Source organism: Oenanthe melanoleuca, chromosome 12 (genome assembly GCF_029582105.1).
Source record: "Oenanthe melanoleuca isolate GR-GAL-2019-014 chromosome 12, OMel1.0, whole genome shotgun sequence".
Lineage (NCBI taxonomy): Eukaryota > Metazoa > Chordata > Aves > Passeriformes > Muscicapidae > Oenanthe > Oenanthe melanoleuca.
The window spans coordinates 6,998,451-7,020,087 of NC_079346.1; the positions used below are offsets into that span (position 1 = coordinate 6,998,451).

A 21,637-nucleotide genomic window follows, 5' to 3' on the forward strand; every position below is an offset into this window, starting at 1 on the left:
AGCTGGCAAGAAAGCTCAGGATCTGAGGTGCTGTTCAGGATGCAGACAGTCCCCCTTCCAAAAGGGATTTTGATGGGCCACAACTGTCTGGGGAGGAGCACTGGTGAAAAGGGATGGGGGTATTTACTGGCAGCTCTCTAGTAGTTGGAGACAATTAAGAAGGGAACAGTGAACTCCACTGTCACTGGCAGTTCCCAGCTGAGTACTGCTTGGAAATTTGAGATCTAATTAAAGCAGGCCTTGGATCTCATCATTCTTCCTGCACGCCTGGGACAATGAAATACTGACTCCTGCATCTGTTTCTTATGTGTACCTCATGCAAATAAGTAAGAAGTCCATAAATACATCAAAAACCATACTTTATTTTATGTATAGCAATACAATTTACATATTAAATAACACTATAATAGAATGATTTGATATAGTTTAACATAACAAAAAGAAGATTCTTCAAGTTACAAAAAACCCCCAAACAAAAACCAAAAATGAACAAAAAGTCTCCCTCAAAATACTCCCTCCCACCCTTTCCCCAAACCAAACACCACATTTTTATTTTTCTTCTGAATGGATCAATGAGACAAATGCATCTAGTGACTGGCTAAGTCTAAATCCTGTTGCACACACTGACAATGGAATCCAAAAATAAAATTCAACTTTCACAACCACTGCCCCAAAGAAATGACGTGTGGAAATTTTTTTTGGAGTGTGATGATGGCATCTCACTACCTTGAAACACAGAAGGTTTGTATTCACATAACCACCACAGAACTAGGAAGGAGGTGAAACTAGAAAAAAATTAGCTTTATATGAAAATATAAAATTCTATGATTATATACCATAGATACAAAGTTCCCAGAAGATGCTTATCTAAGCAACAAAATATTTACAGTTTTAATGACTTTGCTATTTTAAAAATGAAGGAAAGGAAAACAGGAGTACACATGAATGCCTCAGTCTTTAGAAACAATGGCTGCTTGCTAGTCTCAAGTGTTCTAACAAAACAAAAAAGTCACTACCCCAAATGTTGGAGAGTTGTGACATTGTATAAAATTGACTATCTCCTCTTTTGGAGACGTTTATTCTTAAAACTCAAGACATTTTTCTTGAAATTAATTATCCTCTGTAGAAAATGCTTCCCTTTGCAAATAGTTAACAAAAACACTAAAAACAGTTTAACATCTAAGACAAAGTAGAGGCCAAATCTATTTATTACAGTTCCTCTCTTTCCTTATTTTTGCATTCCTTCTCCTTTGATAAGTGAAGCCAATGTAGTTCACATTGTTTAGAATAGCATCAAGGAGAAGAAGAGCAAAGGGGCAACAGTGAATTACATCTGAAAAATTAAAGAGAGAAAAAGAAAAAGAAGAAAAACAATGCAGTAGATTAACAAATAGGCATTTTCCCTTCATATAAAAATTCACTGGCACCATTTGAACATAAACTTCGGAACGAAAGACCTGATGTCCAAAGACATGAATTTGAGAAAGACTGCTAAATCTTCAAGACAACTATGTTTTTTTTTAAATTAAGTTGGTTTTGTTTTGCTGAGAATTAGTAGCATGTATCTTTGGTAGAATCCATATCTATACTTTTTAGCTTTTAAATAAAATATATCAGCTTAAAAAAAAGATTAATGAGAAGGCAGTTGTGCTGTATCATAAAGATTCTTCTCCTTATGTTCCAATGTATTACTCTGTGTTCAAGCAACTCGAGCAGTCAGAAACTGGAAAAACAACTGAAATTTTGCAGATCCTGTAAATGACTCCACTAACCTAGAGTAGACCCACAGTACAGAAACAGTCACTTACAAGGAAAAGTTTAAGGGGTCTGGATTTTTCTTTTTCCCTGTTTCTAAATTAGAGTTTGGAAACAGACACTGAAATACTAAGGACAAATGCTGTTCAAAATGAGTATTTTTTAGACATTGATCCTGCAGAAGACTCAGTGCTTACCCTGCACACCTGAGCAGTCCCACCAGCTCCCCCAGACCTTCCTACCAAAGCCAAGCTCACACACAGACATGTTTGGAGCGTGGGTTATTCTGAGCCTGCCACCTATTTCAGATGTTCCGATGGCACAGATGCTTTCCAAGCATTCCCACTTGGAAAGCTTGGCTGCTCTTATGGTCTCAAGACACAGTTCACATCTTTCACACGGCCTGTGGGCACAGGACACATGCAAGACATGGAGAAATGGCATTTTCTAAATGTAGACATGAGTGCTTCAGTCCTTCTGTTCCTTATTTCTCAGGGCTGGTGCTAAGGACCCCACTCTGCAGTGATATAATGTTCTCAGCTTCTTAATTTGCAGACCTGCACATTGCTTGGGAACCTTTGATGCTTGAAAGATCCTGACTGAATGGCAGGAGCTGTGTACAGCAGAGGGGTTGGGGTCCCAAAAACAGGGTGGTGATTTGCAGAGCAGGACTTTGGCTGGACACTTGTGGGAGCATCAGGAGACTTTATCAGTGCCCATCTCTGAGCAGACATTGCTCCTTCTGCCGCTCACCCAGTCCCAAAGAAAGGGTGCAAACCTGTGTAAGAGAGCAGAACTGCAGCTGCTTACAGGAGGATAGATTTGGCTCTTCTGTGTGCTTAATCCTGACCTTCACAAGCAATTTCTAGCTTCACCCCCTCCAGCCTCGTGCATCACTACCATCTATTGGCTACCTACCAACATGCAGCTCCCTTACAAAATAATCCATGGAGAACTCATAGAACATCAGTGTACATTATTTCCCCATGGATTAAACCCCAAGCAAGTATTTCAGGTGTTGGAAAATGCCAATGCAAATGCATGGATTTCCAAAGCATCTGCCGAAGTTCAACCCCAGCAGCCTTCATTCACTGACGTTTAAAAACTTGTGAGAAGGTAAAGGATTAAAACAAGGGTATTCAGGCAGTGTGTCACAAACCACAGTTTTCTTCCATCATGCCAGTGTAATGGAAAGTTATCACCTGAAAGTACTGAACAAATCCAACCTCTTGATGCCTGCAGTAATCTTTGTGTCGCTTAGTTGTCAAGGTTTGAATTTCTAACTTCTCCCTACATCTCCCCAGGAATTTAAAATACTTCTAGATTGAGCTGATCCAACTCATAAGTCCCTTTGTGCTACCAGCTGGCATTGGATGGGTCAAGGTTCAGGACTGGGGGCACAGGAAGGCTCAGCAGCCTTTGAGGCTGATGCAGGCTGGCCAGAAAACCACTCAGCAAAACCTTCCAGCCTTTGCAGGGGGCAGCACTTGAGAACTTACTTAAACCATTGTTACCAGGGTGTAGTGACTGGAGGGCCAGTCCTAACTCCTACTGACTCCCACCTCCATACAGTGCAAAGGGGATGCAAACTGCAGTCTTTTGAAACATTCTGCACATATTTTATTTAGTCTAGCTGTTGCTGGACATGGGATTTCCTTACTAAAACCATGGGCTTATTAAATTGTTTGGTACTAGAAATTATTGGGATCGCTTGGATGGAGGGGTTCAACAAGCTGAGAAGTAAAAGGTGACTGTGTCAAAGGTTGCTGATGAATCCTTGAATACTTTGAATTTTTCTCTCATTAAGATAAAAAGCCAAATGTTAGCACACACCAGCCTGCACAGCTCCTCTGCTCTCAGGGAGGCTGTATCAGTTTGCACCTTAAGAGGTTCTGAACCAACATATCTACTCTCAGTATCCTTTCAAGCAGCTTGCAGTCAGCTTCCATGTGAGTGAAAATACACAGAACCTTGCCAAATGGCTGTATTTCAGCAAGACTGGACTGTCAGAAATTAATAGGTTTACATTTAAATGAAAAAAATCCCGGTAATATTTTGACAAGTCCTGAAAAATTACAATGCATGTTTTCTGTAGTTCAGAAGTGAAGAAATTAATGGACATATAAGGGATAGTGTCTTTAACTGTACACCAAGGGTCAGCATGACTGAAATCACATATTTCCTTCTCCAGGCAGATTCAATAACCCCTCCCTACTCAGCCAAGCTATGAAGGGCACAACTAATTTTCTTTTTCAGGAGAATTAAGCATGTACTTATTTCTTTTGTTAAACAGGGATCGACCTTGTTGAATTGCAAACAAATACAAAGGAAGAGGGAGCCAGTGAGGATGTAAACTTAAATGTTCCAAACAATAATTATTTACATAATCTGGGAGAAACCATTCTATTGGTGTGGGAGGGAAAACACAGTAAGCTAGGTATTTGCTAAAGAATTAGTCTGCAAAAAAAAAGAGGGAGAATGTAACTTTATAGGTAGTTTTTTTATTAGTTTGCTTCACCAGTAAATATGGATCAGTACTTTATGTTTTAGCACTAAAGTATGAAAATTACACACCTGTAAAAATGGCATCTAACAGTTATGAAATTAAGAAACGCCTGTCATCATGTAACATACCATTAGGTGTGAGGTCATATTCAAGAAATAGTAAGGAAATTAGATGTGTTTAAAATATTGAATAGCTTAGTAATGTAAAATATTGCTACCTTTAATATATCTGAAAACTGGTCTGGTTTTGGGTTGTGGTTGATTTCTCACTGTATTGGCTCCGATGAAAATAAAACCAAAATACTTTCCCGTCACAGGGCTGGTTAAAAACCAAAATCAACATTTTCCTGAAAACATGGGGAAACTTTGAGATTGTAAATTCAAAACTTATCAACGCATCTCACATATGAATTGCATCTAATTTATAACTATATTGTAGGCAATTTATATATTCTATGTGAAGCAAGTCTCAGGCCTGTAAGTGTACAACACAGCAATTTGAAACAATACAGAAATAATTGTTTCAGTTCCACAGGGCTGTTAGACCTTCACTGTAGCTAGTAATCACCTGCCACATTTTGTCAAGAAAGGATGAACACTGCTCATCCACTCCACTGGAATGCAGAACACCATTACCAAAACTTTGACATGATCACTAAATAATAAATATGGTACGAAGGGGTACAGTATCTGTTGTAGAAAGAATCCATCTGGCCTAGCATTCAAGATTTAAGATTTGAGGGTCACTGTAGTTAGCAAAACTTCATTGCATTTAAACAAAACAGAATAAGCGTATGTTTGTTGTCATGGAATGTCACATCAGGGCTTGTCTTGTATTAGGATATTATAGGCAGTAACACTGATCATATAGTGCAAACTAGATAAAATTGCGTTTCACTGTGTGAAATAAACAGAGGTGCAAATGCTCAGTAGGATACCATTAAGACATAAAATGGCAAAAAATAAATATCAAAACTTTTATCAGTGTAAAAAAGTAATTGGGTTATTGTATAACCTAGAGTCTGGCAAAAAAGGCCTCAAAAAAGTTCACTCAGTCTTCAGAAGTTCTACAAATTAAGTGCCTTTTCAGGTTTCCAATTAGACAAGAGACTCCATGCTTTCTGCGGGATCAGATTCGTCACTGGCCATCACAGCACCGTTTTTGTCCAGTGTCATGGGACCATTTCCATTTTCCTTAGTGCTGACCAAGCTTAGCATTGCCTTATAAAGAAACTGGTACTGTTCCTGGAAGAGAAAGAACAACTTATTTCAATCCTTTAAGTGTACATACATGAGTGGCACTTTAATTTGACATTTCCAGGGAAGGTCATGAGTATTCATTACCAGATACAAACACACAGCAAAGAAATAGAGTGATTAGCTCTGTTCATCCAGTTTAACCTTGTCAACTCAAATTTTGGGTAGATTATATTATTTCTGATATACTATTAAACACTCCAGGAGGGCAGGACAAAACCTGAGGCCACAGCTCAGTCCCAGGTCACTCTCTGGGTGGCAGAACCTTTTAGCACACACACTGAGGCAAGGGGGCTGCTCTTGCTGGACACTCAGGGAAAAGCCTCATCTCCCTGCAGCTTCAGCTGCCCTGAGCATCCCTTCAGACCACAACGTGCCAGATCTAAAAAAGCACAGCTTAGCTCACAGGGCTGGCAGGCAGATGGTGACAAGCTGAAAAGTCCTTTGCTTATGATGCTCCCCTCCAAAGTATGAGAAATAAGTTTAAGTGCAAATCAGAGACTTACAGTGTGGCTTTGAGGTTAACAAAAAATGACAACAACACAAAAAAAGTTCAAATGCAAATTCTGCTTGGTAGCAGATGCTGTAGGGCTTGCTATCATACACAATGCATGTTTTAGTTCATGCTTTTGGTCTCAGATAAAAACCTTGTAAACCATCTATTTGTAGTCCATTCAAAGACTTACAATGTCTGTAAATACTCCAGGCCGCATCAGATTTATCATCTTTGCCACCTGGAAAACATCAACAGCGTTTTCATTCTCCAGCTGCTGAGACAGAGTGGTAAGGGCACAGAGAGTTCCTGCTGACACAGCTCCATACCTGCAAAACCACACCAAAATGAAGAGTTACTCAGAAACACACCTGGGCACTGGCACAGAGTCACAGAAGTGTTGTTAGAGTCTTATTTGATTACTGTAGTTCCTCTTTGTATCCACTAAATGCTTGTTTTATGGTGGCTGATTTTTTTCCTTTTTAATTTATAGAAGACATTTGATGGTACACCAGTCATGTCAGGTTATCTGCACTCTTCAACACAAAGAACTGTATCAGCAGCAGAACATGAGCCATTCTAAAATACCCACCCTGGAGACTGTAACACTAAAATCAGTTCTCCCACACCACATGGGCTGAGAGCATCTGCATTACAGGGGAGTGTATTTTAAATTCATTAGTGGGAGCTCAAGCAAAACATGAGTGATTAGAAAGAAATGAGACTTTGCCTCTTCCTCCCCATCTGACAATTGCAGAAAACTAACATGGCTCTGTGCTGCTTACAAGTAAATGGTGCACATCTCAAAGTCTTGCCTAGGTCTAATTTACTGGTAAAGGCAACATCCCTGAGCCAGTCACCCAGGAGACATTACAGATTTTGAAGAGTTGAGCTGTGTTGTCATGTAATAAAACCCCAAGCAGCAGTTATTCACCAGCAGCACAACTCAGTCCTTGAGATATCCTTGAGACACTGGTCAGGTAGAAACCTCACTGCTGCAAGCCTGGGGTGTGCTCAGGCTGTGGGTGCAGGTGTGAGGCTCACCATGAAGGATCCTGCTTCTGAGGAGCCTCTGCTCTCCTGGTCCTCAGGAGACTGAAATTCTGTCCTGGCTGTGCTATAGGTCTGCTCTATGACTTTGAGAAAGTCTATGTTTAAATGTTCCCACTGGTAAATGGGGGCATCAGTGCTGACCTGCTCTCTAAGCACTTGGAGAGCTTTATATGAAAGCTGAAATAATCAGCAAGTGCTGCAATACCATCTTGTATTGCAAGATTACCACAAAGATTTGTACAGCATTCCCATGGAAGTCAAGACATATGCTGACTTAATTTTATATGATTTTTGCAAACTCAAACACAGTTTACCTAGAAATGGGAGACACAACTCAGGTCACAATAGATGTGCTCTTTTGGGTGTAAGGTCTAGAGGAGAAGCAGCAGCACCACACAGATGGCTGGGACTCATCTACAGATGGATAAAATGGCCAGTGCATGTACTTGTCAGGACACAACTAAATCCCTTTAAGGGTGTAATGGTGTCATTTTCACTTGGGTTGGTAATTTCCAGTTCCTAACAATCTGAAGACTTTTCTTGCAGAAAATTATGCAGCAGATCTTTATGTAGTTGCCTACACTTGGGCAGTTACATTTAAAAATCTTGACAACTGTCTCAAGTTGGAATATCTGAACTTTTAAAAATGTTATCAAGTTCATCCCACCATGTACTTCCTAAATACCACATAAATTTAGTTATCTGCAAGTTCATATATTTGGAATTAATCTGCAGCTGTAATTATTAGTGGATTATGTGATGTAGTTGTTGCATGTAGCAAAGGGAAATTTTCATTTTCAGCTACATTTCCTAAGACTCCAATTAAAAGCAGAATCCACATTATGTATTAGGCATAAAGATAAAATCATTGAATATGACAAATAAACCAAAAAAGCAATGTACAGAAAAAATGACTCAGCATTGCTTGGAAAGCAATTTTGATTTTCTTTCTTTTTTTTTTTTTTTCATCTAGCAATGAAATGCCCAAATCAATAATGTTTCTAATTTTGTAAAGCATAATCTTAAATACTGCAAGAGCAGCAAAACTTCACTTCAGACTACCCAAAGCATGAATATTAAAACCAGCCTGGAATTAATCAGTGCTGGTGAAAGGCAACAGAGCTTAAACTCTGCATAAGCAAGGCAGGAGGAGGCAGTGGGAGAAAAACTACTTGCTGCAGCCCAAGGCAGCACTTGCAGCAGTCAGTTGGGAAAAACCTTTTGCAGCAGTGACACATGAGTGTGCACTGATGGATAGGAATGTCCTCCTGGACACCAGCACAGTAATCTAATCACTGACACACCAGAGCATGGTAGGGAGGCTTTTGAAAAGATTCCCAAGACCTCCCCACTGATTCTGTTTTGTGGCAGTGACAAAGTCCAACAGGCTGCAGTGCAGGTAGAGCAGGTGTTTGTGCTGGCTTGCTGCTCGCTCTTAGGACAACACGAAATTAGGCTTAAATCCTTAAAATCCTTGGGATTTTAAGCACAGAATGACTCCAGGAAGTGCTCTGCCCACCAGGAAACAGTCCCTCTAAGAAATCTGGTCAGACCCAGGCTCCAGCCTTGCTGTAATGGCATTTTGCAGCTCTACAATAATGTGTGCAGTAATAATATGCAATGCAGTATTTAGCACCCTTTATAACTGGGTGTTCAAGCATAGCTGGGGGGACAATGCTCACCACTGTGCTACAAAAGAGGCACCTGTTGGGGCATGCTGGCCCTGGAGTTAGTGGCCCCCTCCCTCCCACTTGGCACTGTATGGGCCCCTTGGAACGTTTTTTTGGGAAGCAAAAGGAGGAAATGTGCTTTAGAAGACCTGGGCCCTTTGTCACAGGATACTTCTGCTGGTCATTGTGACATACAGCTGAGCTGAGCTTGTTCTGTCTCACATGGCACATGAAACCTGAGCTGTTGGACAGGAGCTTGGGCTGTTTTGAAACTTGTTTTCATCAGCCCATATTAGGCTGTTTAGAGCCTTATCTAAATCAAAGCTCTGCTGGATTCTGAAACAGGTTGTAGGACTTAATTGGGATACTTCCAGGAGCAGAAGAACCCAAAATGCTTCCAAAGCAAACAGCTTTACCTCCTGAGTCCAGCTAAGATTATAACCAACACAAAATCTCTATTTTAAGCAAAATGTATTTGGCCTCAGATGCTAACTGGAAACTCATCCTTGGAAGTTTATATACTCTTAATCTGTTCCCTCGCCTACCAACTCCCACCTACTCCTGGACTATTAAACCCCACCTACTCCATGCAGGAATGGACATTAGTGCTAACAAGTCTCTCAGCTGAGCGTACAATCTGCACATAAATGGGAGAAAAGTGGTGACATACTCATCATGAACTATGGTGGGGCCATCCCTTGTTAAGGCCTCTTCCTTGATTACATTGATAAGTTCAAAGGTACTGCTTATGGGAGCGTCAGGGTTTGGCCATTTGGGACACTGAAAGTGGCGCACTTCCAGAACGTAGTCATCCTGCAACGACAAAGCAGCTGGCATCAGCTCCCTCCCTTCACAGGACCCCCTCCAGGGACAGACAGCAGAGAGCCTCACTGCAAACTGAAGGGAAACTTTCTTCTTCCAAAGTTTACATAGAAAGAGGACACACAGCTCCAGCATGCCTGTAACAGTGAACAACCTAAAATAATGCAAGTTTGACAAAATGTTTAATCAAGAAAAGATTTTGTATTTGAATTCAGGGCTCATATGAAACCTTTCATATGAAACAGTCCTTATGGCTCAAAAGTCAAATAAGAGCAACCACGTAAAATTTCAAAGGGCTTGCAAAGTAATGTCTCACTGCAAAGTCCACCTGCAATCCAGACAAGAAACTAGAAGCAGGTTTATAGTTCAAAAGAATCATGCTTACATTTTTATGATAAGTTAAGACCCCCAAACAATTAAACTATAAATGCTGACTTTTGTAAGCAGAAATGAGACACATGTGGTAAAAACACATCTTTACTTTCAAGCAAGAAAGTTAATACTAGTCTCTATAGCTAGGGGAATCTACCTGGAAATAGAAGATGTGAGAGGAAGAAGGAGCCAATGAGAATACCCTTCCCCTGAGAGCAACATGCATCCACACACATTTACAAGTAAATCCTTTTCAAAAATTTTCTGAACTCTTCTTCTTCTTCTTCTTCTTCTTCTTCTTCTTCTGTATTTAAATGGCATCAATATAATTTTGGTGAAAAGACCCACATTTGAAGGTTTGCTTTACCTGGGTAGCTTCGAGGATAAAGTCATGGATGATAATTTGCTCTTCATTAGAGAGGCACAGTCTGTCTTTGCTGATAAGAGTCACAGTAAAGGCCTCACAGTTCATGGACTCCTCACGACTTGGCCAGTACACAAACTCATCTTCTGCCTGGAGAAATGAAAGAACACACTACTGCAGCCTTTCAGATACCTTGTGTGCAACTGAAAAATCCAGTGGATCAAAAAATTGCTTTGATAAATAGAGATGATCAGGAACTGACCTTTAGAAAACACTTCTGTCTAAAACAAATTTACTATTACAGCAAGCAGTAAACCTGCCAGATCCTCTCTTTGTGTATTCAAACAAGTAACATCTGCTTTTTAATTGGTTTCACAGGGAAATGGTTATCTTAGCTCACTCATACTTAACCTTTGTATTGTATCCCAGGCTTTATGACCTCCTGCCTACACAGTTTTGTTTGAAAGTCAGATATTTGTTTAGGAGAAACTCATTGACCTTTAAAAATTAATGACTTTTTATTTGTGTTTATTGTGGTCTAATCTAAAACTCAAGGTCTGTAGATCAGGCCTAGGTAGAAGATTGATGGATACTTATGTAGGGCTTGAATTTTAAGGAGTGAGTGGAGGAGTGAAGAGGAAGAGAAAAACCCAAATATTCTTAGCTGTGAAAAAAACACTGTCTAAACTTAATGCAAGTTCTTCAGCAAAACACCTCTACTGAAGGGACATGGTAGTCTCAGTGAGACTGGGAAGGCTGGAAGAAGCTCAGTGCTGAAGTAGCCTGACTAACAGGATGTAGGTCAAAGCTGTTCTTTAAAAAATAACTGTGAATTCCTAATTTGCTGCAGAGAAAGGAAATCATGGTCTGTCACTACATACATGCAGAGTCTGTTTTTCTCCTGGCTTCAAAGGTCTATGTCCTTGCAGTATGAACACAGAAGTTGCCCTGGCCACATGCACAGAGCAAACCTGCATTTCTGGACATCATCTTTCAGTCATGAGCAGACATGAACTATGAACTGATGTCATCCTGCCGTGGCCATGCACATCCCTCTGAAACCAGGTGTACTTCTCTGGGTCTGCAGCTCTGATGCACAAGACATGCAAGATATTGTTGAGATTTAGGATGTCAGTGTTCATTCTGAAAATGTGACTTAAGGTCCTAAGTCCCTACAGTTCTGCCCTAAATAAGCAGAAGCACTGGGAAGCAGAGTAATATTGCTGAGTGGCAGGCAAAGGACCTGTCCAGCCAGCTGACAGGTCCTCATGCAGCAGGTACCTTTGTCTTGTCCTTTGGCATTGCACACCCAGCACCTTGGTGCTGCTGAGTCCTGTGCCACCCCTTCTTGCCAGCCACCACATCCCACCGTGCCCACTGAGCCGGGGCTGGATGCCACTGCCTTCCTGGGAATGGTGAAGGTGAAACCAGTGTGGCTGAGCTCAGCATTCCTCCTTTACCCCTTAATCACTGTGGTTCTGCAGAGCTATTTCATGTACATGAGACAAGATCAGCCTCTTCATTTCCACCTGACATACTTCCATTTCATAAGCACTTTCTGACCTGATCGAATGTCTCTGAGCACTCCTTGCAGTGCTGCACTCCCTTTCATCCCCACACACAAGCAGCATATTGACTGCTGCCTCTTTAGTAGCCCCTCATGACTGCTATTTTCCTGCTATAATGAAGGTGGTTTCTCTTCCACTTTCAGCTACAATTGTCTATTCACCTCAGTGATGCGTGCATGAAAAAACGAACCGATTAGTTCTTAATCCTTTTCAACACGCCCTCTTGAGATGTGCTAGTAAATCTGGAAGTAGTGATTAGCACTTCACCTGTGCCTCCTTATTCTTTCTCTCTGTCTGACTCATTATTTCCACTTAAATTAACGTACTTGTTTGCTTTTTACTTTCATTAAAAATGGCATGTGCAGCCTTGCACAGTCATAGTCTTGCACAGCTAAAGGCTGAGGCCTAAATTCACAGGCAAACAAGCAATTATTCTACTGTCCCTACCTGGCATTTCTGCTCCTCTCAAAATTCTTACCCATAACCCCAGTCCTTCCATCCTGCCAGCAGCCCTCAGGAGTCTTGCAGATGCTGACAGCACTGGCATGCTGTGCTATCTGTGAGCCCTGTGGTCCCTCCAGTCCTGGATGTCCAGGGATGACACCACAAGAACAGCCCCACATCATGGAACTTATCTTTTTTTAACCAGCTTATGGCAAAATTTGAGTAGGTGGCTCAAAAACTGGCTTTGCTTTCAGCCAGAAAACAACCCCAGCAGGCACATGAGCGACCCTGTGCTGTGCCCAGCTGGGCTGTGACAGTGGCACCACACGGGGAGGGACAGACAACTCACCAGGCTCTGGTTGTCCGGCAGCATGACAATGATCTGTGCATTGTGGTCCCAGATCATTCGCCAGAAATCTTTAGTTGTATGTGGCAGTGGATGTTGGGTTATGATGAACTCGTTACTCCTGTAGTAGCCCTTTTGCAGTAAAACAAACACACAGTTACTTACTGCCTCCCATACTTTTAAAGCATTAATTTAATTTCTGGGGGCACATAATGACCCTATTTCATTTTACTCCACAGTATTTTCACACAGACTATATTCTCTAAACTCCATTTCAATTCTACAGAGTCCCTACTGCTTTAATTTACTTTAAATCCCAGTATTTATTTGACTGTATCTCAAAGAAATACACATTACATCTAAATGCATCTTGTAATTAATTTTTTTAGGCAAGAATCTTTAATAAAACATGGTTAATAGTTTTACATTATGGGGAAGGTGTTAAAATCTCATCTGTTAATACACAGCCATTATATACAGAATTAAGACAATTATAGGCATCTGGTATTTAGCACCTTAGAATTGATTTTACTTTGTAATTAGGTGTTGGCTTCCTCACCATGATATAAGAGGCATTAATGTAATCTGTTCCCTTCATTCCAGGCAGTGGTGCCAAGCCCACTCTAGCACGCTCAGCTATAACATTAAGAAAAAAAAAACACAGAGGAAAAAAAAAAGATCAAAGTCTGATCATGGCACAATGCAGAAAGTAAGAATTTCTCAGCCGTTAACAAAGCAAACAGTGTGCAGCTCCCATCTCCCACAGGAGCAGGCCAGCACTTTAACTGCGTTAAAGCACTGCCTGCTAACACAGGATATAAAAGAGAATGTTGCACAATATTCCCACAAGGACAAAGTAATTTCAGGAATCAAATTTTACTATAGCAAAGATTTTCACAGCAGGCTGAATTACCAAATAACAGTATATGCAGTGATAACAGGGGATTTCGGGTAATTCTTGTGTGTAGTGTTCCATTTGTCTCCAGCAGCACACAAACCCAGCTGATTTATTTTGTTTTCCCTACCACTCTGTAGCTCTGCCATCTGTCACAGGGTGAGAGAACCTCCAGAGACAAACATCTTCCCTAATGGGGAACCTCCCAGAAGTGTGTGCTCTTCTGCAGATCCACACTTCTCTGTGTTTGAGGGCTGGGTTCAACATCATCCTCAAAGCCTCAGCCCCCAAAAGCCAAACTGAAATCAGTGCAGCTGCATGACACAAAGGGGCAAATCAAACAGCCTATTTCTAGCCTGTTCCCATCTGTTTTTAAGATGCATTCTGATCACTTCCCTTTTCATTAACAAACTTCATGATGGACTGTATCTGTGCCACATTACTCTGTGCTAGCTTGGCTATCATCTGTCCTCTGTGTCCTGTACTCTGGGCTATGTGATGGGGATGACGTTGTGCCCACGCTTGGTCTGGTGCAAGTTCATATTGCTTGACAGCCACGCACAGATTCCATTTCAATGACTGTGAAACTGTGTCCTTGGGCACTAAATACCCTTAAATCTGGGGTGGCTCACACACAGACATGGAGTGCAGCAGCTGAATTACAAACAACTGGTGCCAATCACTCTGGGAGATCTCACCAGAGCTGGGAGCTGGTATCAAAGTAATCTCTCAGTATTCCATAGATTTATCCCCTACCTAATTATTCAAATTCTTAAGCACTTCAAATTAACATTTCACTTGGACAGTGTATCTGGCTGACACTGCAACTATTTCCTTTTGTTCAGTTTCATCAGGGTAATACTGAAAGACAAGACAGCTTGGGCTGAACAAAAGATTACATTTCCCCTTCCTAGTGGCTATGTCTTTTCATGCATAACACCAGGAGAATTCGGTACAAAAAGTTATGCTAGGCAGTAATCAAACCAAAGATATGATCTTACATGGCACAACTGATGAGTTCCTGTTCTTCTCTTTGTTGCAGTCTTTCTGAGCACTGAAGCATTCCACGTATTTTGCATTACACTGTGTAACCAGCTGAAAGAGAATAAAGTAGTAAGTCAGCCCTCAGAGTGCTCTAAATGAAGAGAGGAGGTTTCTGTGCCAATTCCTGCGAAGATGAATTAGTAGAAGAATAAACTGCATTGTTAAACTTATTTAAAGTACTCAAGTTTCCAGTGGAAATCAACCTTTTCATACAACATGTTTAATAGATAAAAGGATCTCTGCAGCTCTCAGCTTTGACACATCCTGCATATGAACTTCCATCAAAATATATTTTCACAGAACACTACATTTTGTTATCTTTGAGAATATATTTCACAAAATTTCAGATATGTTTAGTCAGAAGCAGGTCTCAAGAAATAAAAGCTAGCAAAATAGAACAACAAAACTTTAATATTGGGTTGGTTTTTTATTTTTTCCCCAAAATCATTCCTGCAGAATGTCTTTTTCTGCCAGGCCTTTGGGGAATCCACCACACTGAAATCTGAGGCCATGGGCTACATTTTCGAGTCTGCCATATTCATTCTGGGCTACCTAGAGGCACAAAGAAAGGCAGATTTTTATTTGAATACTCCCTCAACACATGGGGAAACTGCCAGGGCAAAGTGAGTAAAGAGGGCTTTCACATCTCCTGCACTCACACCTTGTTACTCAGCATCATTTCACCCTCAGATGGTTGAATGTAAATTGCTGTACTGGGGCATGAGCACAAGTTATTTTCTGCCAGCTCTGTGGCAGCAACAGAAACAAGAGAAAGATCTAATAATTGTTGCTGGTCACATCCCAGTTTGAAATGCACTCTAAACAAGAGAGCACTCAACTCATCTGTGCACTGGCATAAGCCCCATTAGAAGTTATGGGGTTTCTAAATAACTGTTCAATGTTGTCAGAGAAAGTAATTTCTGAAAATGGCACTTAGAGTTTTTAAACTTTGGCACGAGTCATCAGAAAACATATAATTTATACATATAATTTATACATATAATTTAGAATTGTTTGTAAAAGTGCAACACTTTTAAAGACAACAAATCTTTGCCTCCTACTGCATTTTGTGTGGGCGTACGTGCGCTTGCACTTGTTTCTTTAATTTAGTAATTAAGCATCTGGAATGTCTTGAGTGATGGAGAAATACTGAGATTCCTAGAAGTGAATTCAGATTCATTTTTTGAATAGCTTGGCACCTGGTGTAATTTAACAGCCTCAGTTCCTTGGGTAGTTATTGGGTAGTTATTAACTGAGTGAGTTTAGCTGTGAAAACAGATGTCATGTGTCTCCTTATGATACAAATTCTCACAAAATATTTTACAATGTAATCAAATAAAGTGCAATTACAAAATCCTAGGTTTCAAATAAGAGATCTGGGAAAAAGAAATTACTTTGGCCAGGAAGGAAGCAGCTATGACATAGCAGGAAACACAGCAAGCATCATGATTAGCAATGAGAAAGGCACATTGTGTTTCCTGGTCTTAAAACATTTGTAATTCCTTATCTACACAGATGAAATAGTAGGTAGTGCAAAGAACCTCATCTCTTGTATTTGCCCACATCTATATGCATGAGAGCCAGTTTGGAGGAAGACTTCCAGCCAAGCTAACCACAGACTTGGGAACAGGGAGACCAGCAGCACAGTCCAAACCAGTGTCCATGTCCCTCCTCTCACCTCAGACTGAAGAGCATGAGCACTGATTTCCAGCAGTGAAGCTAACACTGTATAGGACTGAACTGCTCAAGATGTTGTGCTGTGCTGATCAAGTTTTCTGGTTTAGCCATGACAACAGACAGTGAAGACAGGCCATATAAAAGAGGGTAGGATAATTAGGTCCCTCTGGATGGCAGTGATTAAGACTTACCTTGAACTGTTTTTCTAGCCGTGTCTTCCCTCCTATGCCAGGAATGAGGATGCTGTTAACATAACTATGCAGCTGGTTTGCAGACACTTCAGTCTCCTTCCCGAGGATGGCTTCCAACAAGGCATCATGAATAAAAATGTACTGCTCCTACAAAAACATCAGCAAGTCACGTAGACATTTGAAATAACCTAAACAGCTGGCTTTGTCTGAGGATCAGTGCACACTAAAGGAAAGGGTGTGCAAAACAAACCACTCATACAAATACTGCCAAATTCAGAATAAATATAAATGTAGCACATACAACTCTGAACAAGTCAAAAACAATATCTGAAGTTTCTGGTCTAGAAAAAGAGAGAATATATTATTATTATATATATATTATTATTCCAGTAATATATTCAATTTTTACAGGGATGTAATTGGAAAAAACCTATTCTCCTTTTGATTACAATGCAAAAATGAATAAGGCATTAAATTCAACCCCAGTGCAATTTTTACCTCTGTCTGGACGAGGTAGTTGCGCTGCGTCCTGATATGTTTCAGGAAACCCAGGACATTAACTGTGCTTTTGTCTTTTATCTGCTGCAGCATACTGTCTATCACAATGTAGGTACCAGTCCTGCCAACACCAGCACTGCAGAGAACATAAGAGAAACCCATGAAATACAGCCAGATGAAAGCAAATCTAAAAGTAGCCCTCAGTGCTTGTCTTAGGTGGCACAGAAGAGCACACCTGTGCTCTAGCTGTGCTTGCCATGGGTGGCTGGTTACAGCCATCATACCTGCAGTGCACCACCACTGGTCCCATGTCTGGGGTTCTGGCTGCCGAGGATCTCCTGACGAAGGTGAGCACGGGCAGGGCGTACTCAGGCACCCCCATGTCAGGCCACTGTGTGTAGTGGTACTGGATGACAGTCCTCTCGTTCTGCCGCCCTTTGGGGTTCCCTTTCTGACCCTGGGCATGAAGGGTGAGCAGAGGCAAGAGAGATGGGAGGGAAAAGAAGCATAAAAATATAATCAGCTGAGAAAGTGCTGGACTCTGATAGAAGAAACCTGCAGCTCTGCCTCCTGATGGGTGGAGACAGAGTTTGAGGAAAAACACATGTGGGAACAGGTAATAACAGCAATTACAAGGACACCACAGCACAGTGCACTTGAGAAAAAGAAATACAGGCTAAACCTTAGCAACAGGCTCCTCATAGTCTTTACTTACCAATTTCCCACCCACCTGCCTCTCCAGGCTGCCTGTGCAAACTCTGAGTTTTGCTGTGGTGTGCCTTGTGTCCCATACAAGGCAGAAGGCTTGGCTCACCTTTTTCACCCTGGTGTTCCTGACGGTGAAGCGGCGCACGGTGTAGCAGGCGTGGACGTCGGTGCTCCTCAGCGTGACGATGACGTTGCCGTACTCCTCGCTGTTCTCCGTCGGCCAGTACTGATCGCATTTCCTCTGAACACAGACACACTTGGGTGAGCTGGGGAAGGGCCTGAGCTGCTCTTTGTGTTTGTGTCTAGGGCTTTTTGAAAAAAGCCACGGCTCAGTATGTGTCCCTCTCTTCTGTTAGTTATGTATTATGCATCAGTACATACCACCCCAAGCCATTTAAAACAAATTCTGCCCAGGTGATTTGGGGAAGTGTTAAGGAGCAACTGCTAACAAATGAGAAAATCTCTTACTCTTCCTTTTTCAACAAGGTTCGTGATCATGACAATGATTCCTGTATTTTGTTCCCAAATCATCCTCCAGAAATCTTCAAAGGTAGACTTTAAAGGTCCCTGGGTAGCAATGTAGGCTTTTGCTTTGTTGTAACCCTTCAAAGAAAACCATAATGACAAGTGAGATGAAAGCAGCATCACAGCAGAAAAATTAATATTTTAGAGGTAACAAGAAAGGTGCTTTTCTTATTCAGAATAGTGAAGAATTTGTAGCAAAATTATCAGGTGAAGTTGGAAAATACAATCACATCACAAGTGACAATATTTCCTCCTTGTGGAAAGATTCAAAGGTAGAGCAGATAAATACCATTAAAATAACTTACATCGACATAATTAGCATTAATGTAGTCACTGTGCTTAGAATCTTTCCCTGGTAAAGGCCTTAGCTTCACCCTGCTGTGATCATCTGAAGGACAAAAAACAGAGCAGAGAAACATTAGGGAAACATAGTGCAGAACTGCAGGCAAACATCCCATTTCCTAGGTATCAGGGCTGTCCTTACTAATTCATAGAATAGACTGGACTTGGAGTCAAGAGGGAGATGGGAGTATTGTTCTTGGTCATCTGCTCATGTGCAGGTTGTCAGACTTCACATCCCTTAAATAACAACCCTGTGGTTCATGCTGGGACAGCTCCTCTTTAAAGGGCACAGGAGCCTCAGGAGCACAATTTCTAGAATCATCTACATCACTCAGGTAGTGTGATTCAAAGAGCCAGGGCATCCCATGGGGCTGTGAAACGCTGCCTCTGCTTGGCTCAGCTCATTATCCTCCCTTAGTGCTGGGCTCACACAGCTCTGCTGGCTCAGGGAGCTGACTGAATGTCCTCACTCCTTCACCACCATCATCACACCATGAGGACAGATTTGAGGCTCTGATATTTAGCTCCTCTTTTTGTTTCACCCAAATGCTTGACTCTGCCTTAAAGCAGGAAAAAATGATAGTCCTGCTCCTAGGCAGAAGCACTGGGCTGGGTGGTGCTTCCAACTCATGCAGAGATGAGACAAGTGAGCCAACTTTAAGCATAAAGACTGATTTAATTTGCCTTCCTTGAGGACCAGTGGAGAGAGAGGTTCCTCCAGTGATAATCTGGAGGACTGAAGTGCCTGCTTCACTCCTCCCTCAATGTCACATCTCTGTCTAAAATCAGCTGGGACAAGCTCAATGAATGCCTTTGCCCAAGACCACATAGTAAGTCTTTCACAGGTCTGGGAATTGGTTCTCAGCCAGTACCGTGATTATTTCTGAAAATCTGTTAGAAACAATCATTGCCTTCCTATGCCATCAAAATCATCAAAAGCATTCTAGATTTCTTGCAATGTTTATGAACATTGTGAACTTTTTGTTAGTGGGCTTTCCATGTCTGACCCTAAACCACAGTGACTATTGCATCTGCCATCCATTCCACATAAGAGAGCAACAGGGAAAAAGTTACTGCATTTCCATCCCAGATAATCTGCATTCTAGAGCAGAGTCCAGATTTGCAGTTCTCAGAGGGATACAGGCAAAGCCTGCTCTGTGCTACAAAGATCACAATTTGTCCAAATCCTACACAGAGCTAAAGCAGTTTGAAATATAGCAGATACACTCTGTAAGATTTAGCACCTTTGGGATTGTAGGGTAATCCCAGGAATCATCAGTAAAACTCTTTGCTCCTCCATGCACTTCTTTCAGGCCAGTTTTTAGGCATTAGCAGGCAGGAGAGCTCTGATCATCGATTTATTCCAGTTGTTCCCCTGCAAAATTTCATACCAGACTTATACTTCTAAAACTATGCTTGGACTGTCAAACTGTGAAACATTTCAAAACAAGAACTAGAGTGAAATCCTGGCCCTGGAGAAGTCAAAACATTCACTGCCTTTAATGAGGAAAGGATCTCCCAGCCTCACTTCCTCATGTTTATTACACCCTGTGTAATAATGTGGCCTGGGGTCACCTGCCTGTCGCAGCCACACACACACTGCAAGAGGAGAATGACTTTTTGGGTTGATTCATTGTGCTTAGGCCAGTGCTTACTTACAGGCCAGGATGTTGATGTATCTGTTCTTGTGCTTGTTGTCAGGATGGTTGGAATGCTCTGCAGTGATGTTCATGTCAGCTGTGCAGCGCTGCACTTCCTAGGCAGAAAGATTATTCAAATGGAAAATTTGTCAGTCCAAAAAAACCTGAGCTTTATCTCCTTTTGCAAGAGCTCATGGAAACCACGTTCAAAGTATCAGTATTTTAATTGCTGGTTTAGCACAAAGTCATTCAGTATTGTGCTGTATGTTGTGGTCTCTTACACCCAGCTGTGTCAGCTGTCCCTGGAGCATGGCCAGGCTTTGGGACAGAGGAGCACCCTGAGGCCAGCTGTCCCCTCTGACCACCATTCCATCACCTTCTGCACTGCACCTCCTGCCATCTCCACTCTGTCCCTCCTTGGGGAGCTAAGAGAGGGTCCCTCAGATGCAAAGTGGCAGTGCAGTGTAACAAACTAAGAACAAAAAGCATTTCAACAGAAGAATTGACTGCTGGACAACTTATCTATTTCTAACCTCTCCAAATGGGGTTTCTGACATTTAAGTTTGGCACTGACCTTTTGCTAGTTCTTTGCAGAGAGATGCCTTTTGTAAAATATAAATAAAATAGATCTCTGAAGATAACAGCAAGGGCTTGAAATACCACTGCTTGGACACTGATTAACAGTCCCTGATCCAGTGAGGAGAAGGTTGCATCCAAGTATATTTACAAAGCAGAGAGAGACCGAGCTTAGCAGGTGCTCATGAAGCCAGAGATGCAGATGTCTCTCTAGCTGGGGCTGTAGGTTAGATACCCAATTCCCTTGGAACTTTTAAGTTCTTAACCCACCCCTTACTCAGAACAGAATACAGAGCTTTTAAAATGGGGCAATGGAGTATCTTTTTTTTTGGAGAAGCAGCCATTCCCCTAGAGAGTTACACCCTTCAGAGACTGCCTTACAAACTGAATCACTCAGGAGTTTTTTCATCTCCAAGATACACCTTTTCAGTATCTGTCTAACCATAATCTTCCTGAAAAAGAGAGTTCTCTTTTTATCACTGGCATAAATATTCTTCATTTAAAGACATATTTTTGAAAAAAATCTTAAAATTTGGAGTTTATGAAGTTGTGGAAGAAATGATATTTATTCAAATCTTTTCTGACTCCCAGAAATTGCACCAAACAGAACCAATTTCCCCCCAGGATATGTGAGGAAGTGCCAAATTACTTTGTACTTCAGACTTTAAAAATAACAGTATAGAACCTAAGAGGCAAAGTCATTAGGAGCTCACAGCTGCTACAAAGATCATGAGCTAAGTGACAGAGAAAAATTATCACAAGAAATGCTATACAAACAGCAGATGTAGGAGTTCAGCATTATGCAGACATTTCACCAAGGACTTGCATAGCAATTTTGATATCTTCCCCAACATTTACATTTTAAAAGTGGAAAGTATACTGAAACCTTGAA

General features: G+C 41.4%; 1 protein-coding gene across 1 annotated transcript in view; it reads right to left on the reverse strand.

The window, feature by feature from the left end:
* Positions 1-4,236: 4,236 nt before the first annotated feature.
* PTPRG (protein tyrosine phosphatase receptor type G) overlaps positions 4,237-21,637 on the reverse strand; it is a 380,979-nt gene continuing 363,578 nt past the window's right edge. Inside the window, exons 16-29 of the mRNA XM_056501238.1 lie at positions 20,189-20,285; positions 18,493-18,575; positions 18,131-18,265; positions 17,769-17,903; positions 17,239-17,411; positions 16,955-17,090; positions 16,457-16,603; positions 14,546-14,639; positions 13,209-13,285; positions 12,653-12,781; positions 10,295-10,441; positions 9,404-9,546; positions 6,204-6,339; positions 4,237-5,505 (exon numbers count right to left, since the gene is read on the reverse strand). Of these exons, the coding sequence (XP_056357213.1) occupies positions 5,359-5,505; positions 6,204-6,339; positions 9,404-9,546; positions 10,295-10,441; positions 12,653-12,781; positions 13,209-13,285; positions 14,546-14,639; positions 16,457-16,603; positions 16,955-17,090; positions 17,239-17,411; positions 17,769-17,903; positions 18,131-18,265; positions 18,493-18,575; positions 20,189-20,285 (1,779 nt within the window). The 3' untranslated portion in view covers positions 4,237-5,358. The remainder of the gene's footprint in view (positions 5,506-6,203; positions 6,340-9,403; positions 9,547-10,294; positions 10,442-12,652; positions 12,782-13,208; positions 13,286-14,545; positions 14,640-16,456; positions 16,604-16,954; positions 17,091-17,238; positions 17,412-17,768; positions 17,904-18,130; positions 18,266-18,492; positions 18,576-20,188; positions 20,286-21,637) is intronic.